This window comes from Phyllostomus discolor, chromosome 10 (genome assembly GCF_004126475.2).
Source record: "Phyllostomus discolor isolate MPI-MPIP mPhyDis1 chromosome 10, mPhyDis1.pri.v3, whole genome shotgun sequence".
Classification (NCBI taxonomy): domain Eukaryota; kingdom Metazoa; phylum Chordata; class Mammalia; order Chiroptera; family Phyllostomidae; genus Phyllostomus; species Phyllostomus discolor.
The window spans coordinates 17,596,047-17,606,747 of NC_040912.2; the positions used below are offsets into that span (position 1 = coordinate 17,596,047).

General features: G+C 48.7%; 1 protein-coding gene across 1 annotated transcript; it reads left to right on the forward strand.

Annotated features, from left to right (window-relative positions):
* Nucleotides 1–455: 455 nt before the first annotated feature.
* TWIST1 (twist family bHLH transcription factor 1) lies at nt 456–2,400 on the forward strand. Its single transcript, XM_028525978.2, has 2 exons — nt 456–1,224; nt 1,741–2,400. Exon 1 carries the CDS (start codon nt 586–588, stop codon nt 1,180–1,182), a length of 597 nt encoding a protein of 198 aa, XP_028381779.1. The 5' UTR covers nt 456–585; the 3' UTR covers nt 1,183–1,224; nt 1,741–2,400.
* Nucleotides 2,401–10,701: the final 8,301 nt, after the last annotated feature.

The window sequence follows — 10,701 nt, forward strand, 5'->3', positions numbered from 1 at the left end:
AAGGGGGAGGGCAGCAAAGAGGCGGGCAGAGGGGCCGGCCGCCGGGCCAGGTCGGTTTTGAATGGTTTGGGAGGACGAATTGTTAGACCCCAAGGAAGGGGGGTGGGGACGGAGAAGGGGGGCTGGAAAGCGGAAACTTTCCTATAAAACTTCGAAAGTCCCTCCTCCCCACGTCAGGCCAATGACACTGCTGCCCCCAAACTTTCCGCCTGCGCGGAGATATAAGAGCCTCCAAGTCTGCAGCTTTCGCCCAACTCCCAGACACCTCGCGGGCTCGCCGGCACCCGCAGCGTTTCCAGGAGGCCAAGCGGGGTGTGCTTGCGGCCGTTGGGCGCCTTCTTTTTGGACCTCGGGGCCATCCACACCGTCCCCTCCCCCTCCCGCCTCCCTCCCCGCCTCCCCCGCGCGCCCTCCCCGCGGAGATCCTCCCTGTCCCTCCTCCCGTTCCCTCCTCGGTGGGCCGCACCGCCCGGGCCGGCGCCGCGCGCGGGGGAAGCTGGCGGGCTGAGGCGCCCAGCTCTCCTCCTCTTCCCCGGGCCGCCCCTTTGCCCCGGGCCTGCGAGGCCGCACGTTGCCGCCCGAGAGATGATGCAGGACGTGTCCAGCTCGCCAGTCTCGCCGGCCGACGACAGCCTGAGCAACAGCGAAGAGGAGCCGGACCGGCAGCAGCCCCCGAGCGGCAAGCGCGGGGGGCGCAAGCGGCGCAGCAGCCGGCGCAGCGCGGGCGGCGGCTCGGGGCCCGGCGGGGCCGCGGGCGGGGGCGTCGGAGGCGGCGAGGAGCCGGGCAGCCCGGCCCAGGGCAAGCGCGGCAAGAAGTCTGCGGGCTGTGGCGGCGCGGGCGGCGGCGGCAGCAGCAGCGGCGGCGGGAGTCCCCAGTCCTACGAGGAGCTGCAGACGCAGCGGGTCATGGCCAACGTGCGGGAGCGCCAGCGCACGCAGTCGCTGAACGAGGCGTTCGCCGCGCTGCGGAAGATCATCCCCACGCTGCCTTCGGACAAGCTGAGCAAGATCCAGACCCTCAAGTTGGCAGCCAGGTACATCGACTTCCTCTACCAGGTCCTCCAGAGCGACGAGCTGGACTCCAAGATGGCAAGCTGCAGCTATGTGGCCCACGAGCGGCTCAGCTACGCCTTCTCGGTCTGGAGGATGGAGGGGGCCTGGTCCATGTCCGCGTCCCACTAGCAGGCGGAGCTCCCCACCCCCTCGGCAAGGCCGGAGACCTAGGTAAGGACCGGCGCTTCTGCGCCCCTTCGCCGCTCAGGTGGCAGAAGGACTGACGGCCAGGCCGCGGATCCCAGCCCACTGCGCCTTCCTCCCCTTGTCCCGCTTCCCTCTCAGCCTTCCCACCCCACCTGGTACCGCCACCTCGTCCCTCTGGAGGCAGTTCGGTACGGCTAGGGGGTGAGGGATGCGCCCTTGTGAGGGTGTGCGTGTGGATGAGTGTGCGTGACAGACAGGAGGGAAGATGGAGAGAGAGTCAAGGGTCATGGGTAAGGACAGTTGCCAGCGCCTCCCTTTCTTTTTGGCTTTAAAGTTTTCGTTCTCTTTACAACCAATGTTTCCAAATTCCACCTCCTCCTTCTTTCCGCCCACCCACTTCCTCTTGCCCTTGGGCTGAAATCCTTCCAGGTTGTTCAGCGTATTTCTTGGTGGTGGTGATAAGAACAGTGCTCACTAGTCTTAGAAAACAGCCAGAGACCTACACAATAACCAACTTTACCCCCTTTTGGGTTTTTGCAGATGTCATTGTTTCCAGAGAAGGAGAAAATGGACAGTCTAGAGACTCTGGAGCTGGATAACTAAAAATAAATATATATGCCAAAGATTTTCTTGGAAATTAGAAGAGCAGAACCCAAATTCAAAGAAACAGGGCGTGGGGCGCACTTTTAAAAGAGAAAGCGAGACAGGCCCGTGGACAGTGATTCCCAGACGGGCAGCGGCACCATCCTCACACCTCTGCATTCTGATAGAAGTTTGAACAGTTGTTTGTGTTCTTTTTTTTTTTTTATGACGAAGAATGTTTTTATTTTTATTTTTTCATGCATGCATTCTCAAGAGGTCGTGCCAATCAGCCACTGAAAGGAAAGACATCATTATGGACTTTTCTCCATTTTAAAATGGTAACAATCAGAGGAATATTAAGAACACCTTTAGAAATAAAAATGCTGGAAAAAAACTGACGTGCAAAATCACAGTCAGTTCATTCCTTTTTTTTTATTCTTCCTCTGAGGGAAAAAAAACTTAAAATACAAAAAACAACATTCTATTTATTTATTGAGGGCCCACGGTAAAAATGCAAATAGATCCGGTGTCTAAATGCATTCATATTTTTATGATTGTTTTGTAAATATCTTTGTATATTATTTTTCTGCAATAAATAAATATGACTGAAAATTTTAAGAACCTTAGAGTTTGGTCTATATTTTTAAAGCTTAGGATTAAGTTGGAGGTCAATACCTGCTTGTTTCACTCTGGAGGCACACAGGAGGGAGGGGGCCCTAATATAAACAAAACAGCGAAAAACTCAAATAAACCAGCTACTGACAGGTACAGGCCTGTTATTTAGAAAGACAGCTTTACTATTATTCCAGTTTGTTGTTACTGGGCTTAGTAGCATCTCTCCATCTCTAATCAGGTCCCCAAACGGCAAAAACTTAAATTTGCTATTTACCCCTCTTGCTTGTATTTGGAAGAGGCAGCTGTAAAGCAGTTAAATGCAGATCAGCAGTATGTAGCCAGCACTATTTTCTCTTGCTACTGTGTATTTTTGTCATGCCCTCCATTTTTTTGGTAAGGACTATTAAATAATGGGTTTATTTCAGTGAGAAGATGCACAAACTGTTACTAAAATTATTACCCTTTATACACATATAAATGAATACAAATGCAAAGAAAATAATGGAGTTTAGCCCAGCAAGAGAGAATTCCATTTGTAATTTGCTTAACTCTTTCATGAATGAAAATGACATTTAGTGTCACGTTTGCTGCAAAGAAAAGCCAAAGTTATGAATATTTTCCCACTTTGATGTTACCCATTATGAAGGCATGCTCCTTTTACACATAATGAGCATGTGGAGTGAAATACAATACAAAGAACATGAACTTTCAGTATCCTTGTTAACTATTGGAACAATTACAATTTTAAATGCTATAGCTATTCATTTTCTAGTCAGTTCATTAGCAAATATATTTTATCCAAAATTACACAGAATTTTTCTGCTACATTATGTATACAAAGTATGATGGTGTTAAGTAAAACAATAAGAACAAACAGTGCTTGATTTTTATTTCATTCTGGTTATGTTTGGGCCAGGGAAATTCTGGCTTTTATAATTAATATTAGAAATAGTAAGTTTGTATTGCTTAGTTCATAACTTTTATTTGCAGTTTGGTGCATTCAAGTGCAAACAGGAAAACTTTCAACTGGAAATTGAAAACTTTCAATTGCTGCTTAATTCAAACAATGACTATGGCGGAAAAAAAAGGGTAAGAATGCAAACAGATCGTGTTTGCTCAGCTCAGGTCGAGGGTACTATATTGTCCTAAGGTTTTTATTTCCCTCTCCACACGTCCTCACAGAATGCTGACTTAACAGTATGGTACATTTATGAGTGTGAATATTTTAGACCATGTCTTAACGATAGGAAGCCTTAGCATTTGCTTATATTAAAAGACTAGTGAAGGCTTGGGGGATTAATATTTGGATTTTACTGGTCTTTTAGCAAAGAATGAGATGGGAAAGTAATTCTGTATGGGTGTACTAGTGGACTGTGTGTGTGTGTGTGTGTGCACGCGCGTGTGGAGGGCAGAAGTGGAAGGAAAGTGCCCGAGGAGGATGAGGGAGAACATCAGGCTGGTAATTCTCTTTTGTGTGTGTACCATCCAACCACCTCCATTCTCTAAGTTGTTCGTGGAGGGACCTCCTTGTTCACTAGCTTGGTCTGACTATTTGATATTTCAGATTTCTTGACGTACCTCAGGATGGAGCCGAGCATCATTGCTGAGAAGGTAATTTCTAAACTCTGATGATACAAAAACTAGAAGTTTCAAAATTAGGTAGTCTTCCATTTGCCTTTTTTTTTTCCTTTCCTGGTGTTTTGTTCCCTCCATTTCTCTCATAAGAGAAAACACTTTGGAGAACAGCAAATGCCACATTTATATTGAATAATACTAAATACTAAACTGAAGGTAATGTTTTCATCTAGATCTTCAGACAAATAAATGAATGAAAGCAGGGTGGTGACCAGTTTTACTTTGAATGAGAACAATTTGACGTGGGAAATATCAACTATTGGAACACAATGTTCAGCTTGCAGACTCTATATATCCAACCTCCTCAACCCCAATCCACGTGACAATACTGATTCTTCTTTAGAACAGAAATAAAGCCACCTGTGTGTTTTTTCTCTCCACCGTTATTTCCTGTTGCATTTTCTTTTACTTTATTTTTGCTACCTATTCTCATTTAAAGGACACTTAGAGTAATTTACTTCTGTTTCAGAAGTGAGAATTTAATGTGGTGGCAGGCCCAGGACTCGTAACTGTTTAACCAGAATGCATTCGCTGGAGAACGAGTATGGTATTAAATTGTCTTGGATGAATTCTGCACAACCGAGTAGGAATATTTCCTTTACTTTGCACATAGCTTTTTGGCCTTGCTCTTAATGTCGCTGGATTGATTGATGGCCTTCAGTCATAAGAAAACAGCAAGTTTCTGTTCCCATATACACACATTCCCCCTCTTCATGCACACTCTTGCTAAGCGCAGTCACAGTTGATAATTCATGCATAGTTGCAGGTACCCTTCCCCAAGTGAAACATATAAAATAACATTAAATAGCAGAAACTCACACAACGTGTGTCCTTTTTTTCCCATACCCAACAACGGCACAAACTTCTTGCTCTTTCGGTCGTCAGGCTCATATTCATAATGGAGCTTTTTAAGGGACACTTGGCCTCTTACAAAAAAGTCGAGCATTTTGCACATTCCACGGTTTGGCAAACTCAGAACTGGTTATTTTCTCTAGACCGGTATCAAGTTCTTCTCAGGCATATGATTTCACTTGAAGTCCTGCCCAGGAATCCTTCAAAGTGAGCGTTTGTCCAGCTCTCATGATGTCAGGCGGTTTTCCCTGCATCTGTAATTTGAAGAAAAACAAACAAACCTGCGGGGAACAAACGCCACGGAAACCTAAACAGAGCTTGATGGGGAGCGGGAGTCTCACCTGCGGCAGGCGCGCGGGAGGGGGACGCGGGCCCAGCCTCCCCTGCGTGGGTGGCGGCCGGGCCACACCGCGGGGACAGCGACAGTGTCCGCGCCCTCCTCGGACTGCGTGCACCGCCCGGGGCCCGCGTCTGGCGCGGCGCAGCGCAGAGGCGGCGGCTCCAAGTGTCAGCGGTAGCGAGGGGAGCAGCAGCAGCAGCAGCTTTAGGCAAAGGCCCAACCTCCAATTTCCAGAGACAGGCCCGCTTTAGCGACAAACGGGGGTCAGGAGGGGGATCCCCGGGGGCCACTTTTCCAGAATTTTCTGCTTATGTGTCGTAAAGCGTGCCCCACCCCCAGCACCAGCGAAAGTGGAAGGAAAGTGCGCCGGCCAAGTGAAAAGAGAAATCTGTTTCCTTGTAATTTCTCAAGGCCGGCAACCCCACTATGTCCCAAAAAACCTCGAAACCTCGGCCCTTCCAATGCAAAAAGATTTATTAATTAGCCGTATTTACCGAACAGCAAAAGACAGACCCTGTAAACAGACCATTGGATCCATTTTCCATTCGCTTTTGTCCCAAGGCCCCAGGACGTGAGCCCACTTAACGTTCTCAGCAAATCAAAGCACGTGCCCTTTGAAGAAGGTGTGTAATTGGAGTGTAAGGCATGTATGGAATTCCCAGATGTCTATAAAGTAAGAAGGAGCATGTGGCAGGTCATTGGAAGGTGGGGCAGGTTAAAATCACTGGTACAAAAGTTTCCCCCTTTCTATTCTTTTTGGTAAGAGCCAAGGAGATAAGCCTCGGGGAAAGGATGCGGCGAGATCCTAACGTCTATCCAGCTTCTATCAGAGTCATGGTAACCATGGTAAGAAGCACATGGTCAGAAAACCTCAAAGAAAACACTCAATTACAGCCGGGATTTCGCGGGCGCCCAGCAATGAGATCGGTTGGGGTTTGCTGGAGCGAGGGCCTCAAGCGGCCGGCTTGCTTGTTTACGTGGACTATTTTCTTTTCCTTCTATTTCCCCTCCTTCTCAAGTTTGTGGACGTGTCTCCGTCCTTCTGCCTGAGATGTAAGCTGAAGCCAAGGAAACAAAATTCCAGATTAGGAAAAGAAAAAAAAAAAAACGTTCTAAGAACACTCATCCCGGAAGGCGGCCTTCTTGAGGAAGGAGAGATTGGAGCGAGTGAAATTAAATTTCTGTAAAACATGCGGTTTAAACATCTAGCGGTTATTGCCAATGCCCAGGTAAAACGCACCCGTCGACCTCAGCTGCTCCTTTTTTCTCACTTAACTTCGGAATATAGAGTCGTGCACGAGACTGTCGGATCCAAACGCGAGCTGGAGTGTGGCTTATTAGGCAGTTGTGTTGTTTTTGTTCTGAAGCCGGAATCGAAGGAGCTAGGACTTTCCTCCAAGGATTCAAGATGGTGCCCTCATTGACCTACAGAGTGGAGCCAGAGGCGGGGGACCTGAGGACGGGGGTCTGCCGAAGGAATAGGCCCTGGGAGCGGTGGACGCTGGGGGGGTGTGGGGGGGGGCGGCGGGAGGGCGAAGCGCTGCAGAGTCACCTCGGGCTGGGGGGCTGGAACAAAGTGCACCCTAGACCCAGCCACTGAGGCAGGCAGGAGGGGAGTGACGCAAGCGTGACAAGTGAAAAGTTGAGCAGGTACCTGAAGCGAGTTTATCTTGCCCAGATGTTTGGGCTTTTACGAAACGTCACGTGAAGAGAACAGATGTACAACTTGCAAAGGGGCCACGCCTGTAAATACAAGGGAGGCAAAAGCTCAGAGGGAAATCCAGGCATAAATCATCAACCTCCTTTTCTAGTATCTATTTTCTCCTTTAAATATTTGCTTCCGGAAAGGGAGGACACATCTTTCATTAAAAGCCTCTTCCAGGAAAAGTCACAATCTCATCCCCTGCCCAGCACCCCCATGCCCTAGGTGCCTGGAGGTCGGAGGGTTGGGGTGGAGGGCAAATTTCTCCCCACTGCTTTTCTTGCTTCACGTTCCCCATCCCCCACGTTTCTCTCTTGGCTTCTCCAAGACGTTTGATCCTGAGAAACGTATCGAATCTCGGTTTGGAAAAGCTGAAACTAATCAATTGCCTTTTGAAAGGGTAGGGAGTGATAAGAAGAGCGAAGGAATGCCAGACCTGACAGACCTTAAACCTCCAAGATGCTTGGATGAGCTGAAAGATGAGCGGTGACCCCTCCCTCCTGGGGCGGGGACACAGCCTGCTGGGGATCCCAGCTGCCCCTGGCGCAGGGTTTTTACCAAGTGAAATCATCAGTTTGATTGAAAAGGATTTTTTAAAATGGCTTATACAGATAGAGGTCTTTCTTTTCTCCATGCAATAAGGGAACTCAGTTTACAAACAAAATTAAAATGAATTAGCAGTTGCCCAGTCGTGGAAGACAGTCCAATTCCTTTCTCGGTACTTAAGAGACATGTCCATAGAAGTTATGGTAAATATTACCACGTGGCACAGACCTGGGTCTCTGTGCGTATTAAGATTTTAAATTAACTAATGTGCAGTGTACTCTAACACTGTACATTAAATGAACTGCTGTGGCTCTTATTTAAATTTAAATGCAAAACTATTCCTAAGACTCTGCTACATTGACATTGCACCTGGCTTATAGTTATTATATACCCACCCATACAGCTCTTTACTTTGAACAATATTTAGAAGTTGGGAAGTTAGGGTACTTCCTTCCACTATATTAAATCTAATTTACTGTCAGAGTTGGTCTTACTCCTTTTTGGGTTTCCAAAGGTGTGGTCAGAATTGAAATCCCTTCAAAGTGATCACATTAGCTTTAAGGGGTGACCATTTTACAAATGCACAAGACCACATAAATGGGCACATCTTTTCTCCCTATACCATTTACTTTAAATACTCCTTTAGCCATCCCTGGAGGAACTTAATGTTTTTAATTACCTTGGGTGCCTTCCATATGTTGGTTATAGACCCCAAAGCATCCTGGAGGAAGACCTCAGATCTTGCTTTTTTGGGGTTTGCCCAGACTAGATGAATGTTAGGTTGGATCCCGACCCCCTGACTCTGCTCTGTGCAGCTTTCCTTTGGGGCTTGCAGACCTCCATTTCTAAACAGCGCTGGAGGAAAGTTTACATTTCTTTTCCTCTTTTGTTGCTGAAACTTAACACCAATCAAATAGTTGTTACTATTGTTGAAAGCCAACATGTAGCGCACAGAGACCATTTCAGAACCGCAAGTTGAGCAGTGACCATGAACCCTTCAGAGGGGTCTTCGATGCACCTCCGCCTGACACGGTTCCATTCCTGGGGAAGAAGCTTATTCCAGGGCAGCATTTTCTCGAATGTCCTCATAAACGCCCTTGGCACATCATGACAGAAGGAAATTTGTTTTAGCCTCTTGCTAAGGTTGCTTCTCGCCTCATTCCACCCTGGCTTCTCTTGCTACCTCTGACCAGCACACACCTTTTAAAACTTCTAACTTCGTCATATATAAATGAGATCTGAAGCAAAGAATCCTCCTCTCTCTCTCCCTTCTTTCCAGGCCCCAACTGAGTGAAACTTAAAACACATCTCATAGATCAGCTTTCCTTCTCTGAAGTTAGGCACAGTCCACGACCCGGATTTTCAAATAGCCCAGGCTGGAGTCTGCAATATTTAATCCAGTCAGCTATTAAATGTCCTCCGGCTGAATCAAGAGTATAAAACTCCGTGCAGGGATAATGATACCAAAGCAGTTTGGGGAAGGGAAGGGAGGCTGGGAGGGGGCAGCCTACTCCAGGGATCCTTTGATTTGGAAAATCCTGTTTTTAGAACTCCTGTCAGAGTAGTAACAAAGCAAAAAAAAAAAAAAAGGAAGGAAGGAAGGAAGGAAGGAAGGAAGGAAGGAAGGAAGGAAGGAAGGAAGGAAGGAAAAGAAAACAACTCTTTGTTCCAGGATATGGTTTTAATGAAATACTACTAATACACACACACACACACACACACACACACACACTCGACTATTAACCGCTTCTAAGATTCCGCTTTTCTTTTACCTATTAGGGACTAGGAGGTTCCGTAACGTGATCCCCCGTCCCCCCTCTCCTGCCGCCTCCTTTCCTCCCCAATTAAGCCAAAGTGGTTGCTCTGATGAGTCCCGCTCCGCAGAAACTCGTGGACTGACGCTACCCTCTGCATCCCGGCTCCACAACCCTCCTCTGAGCAAACGCTCCTCTGAGCAAACCAGGCCCCCGGGGACTTGACTGCGAGGGCTTCGCTCTCTGCCTTACAAAGGCGGGCCCTCGCTCTGGGAGCGAGCTCTCCTGGTCCTCGGCTGGAGCTCTTTTTAGGACCCCAAACACGTGTGGCACCAAGGCGATGGCGTGCCCCAAATCTGCCTGCCTTGGCTCCCAAACGACCCGGCCCCGGGGCCTTTTTGTTGTTGACTTGAAACACACGGAGGGACTGCAACTAATATAGCAAACGGGGCGAGGGATGGTGGAGGGGTGAGAAGAGGCAGGGAGTGGGGATCACCGGAGAAAAAGCAACAGCATTTGGGAAAGGGGGAGCAACACTTTCCGCAGCAGGGACGAGGCATCTTAGTAGCCGCATCCGTCCTCTGTAGGGTTAGATAACACTGTCCCTGATCAAAGAGGCTCGTGCTTAAATCACCCGTAAGAAATGGATCTTGAGGAGTAAGAGGCACGCGTCTCATAATCTCAGTTTTGGAGTCCTCTGGCCTCCGGCGCGGTTCCTAAGGCCCCCTCTGGCTGTGCCCGGTAGGCCAGCGGGTCTCCCAGCTGCGGTGTGTCGGGTGGGGGGAGGTCTCGCCTTCCCGTCCTCCCCGCCCCCACCCTCCCCCCACCGCCCCCTAGCTTCCGCTGCAGACGCCGGGCAGGGCCATCCCAGCTCCAGGCTTGAGATTTTAATACACTCGGTGGACTCAGGATTGACCAAGGAAGTTGAGGGAAAGAAGTTGGAGTCTTTCGATTTCCAACCCCTGAAGGTTGCGATATCCCAGAATCGGACACCTCTCCCCACCCCAGGTCTTAAGTGTCCTCGTCCCTCTTGGAAATTTGGGAAGTGTGGCGCTGCTGGGAGAGTTCAGCTACAGTACAAAGGGACTGGGAGGGTGTTTTCTGATCCGCGTTGTGTAAGTTTCGGTGGAACAGTTCTTTGCACTGAGGTCTGCCTCACGAGTGCAAAATGCAAGGAGCGGTCGCTGTCCCCTAAACTAGGACCTAACGGATTCTCTTTCTCCGCCTCCCACCTCCCAAGCCCCGGACTCTCTCGCACCTGCTTCTCCTGATGGAAAAAAAAAAAAAAATAATAAGCGAAAGCAAATGTCCACTCCCGCGTGCTGAGCGCTCTGGCCAGCTGTTCCCAGGACCTCAGAAACGCGCATTGGGCGACTTGAGCAGCGCTGTGGTTGGCTAGCTCCAAGAAAGCAGTCGACAAGGTTAAGAAAAGATAGGGCTTGTGAATTTGTGCGGGGGATTTACAGCGACAAATG

What these genes read in the sequence shown, in the direction of transcription:
- TWIST1 (XM_028525978.2), top strand. Translation starts at nt 586, where the DNA reads ATGATGCAGGACGTGTCCAGCTCGCCAGTCTCGCCGGCCGACGACAGC.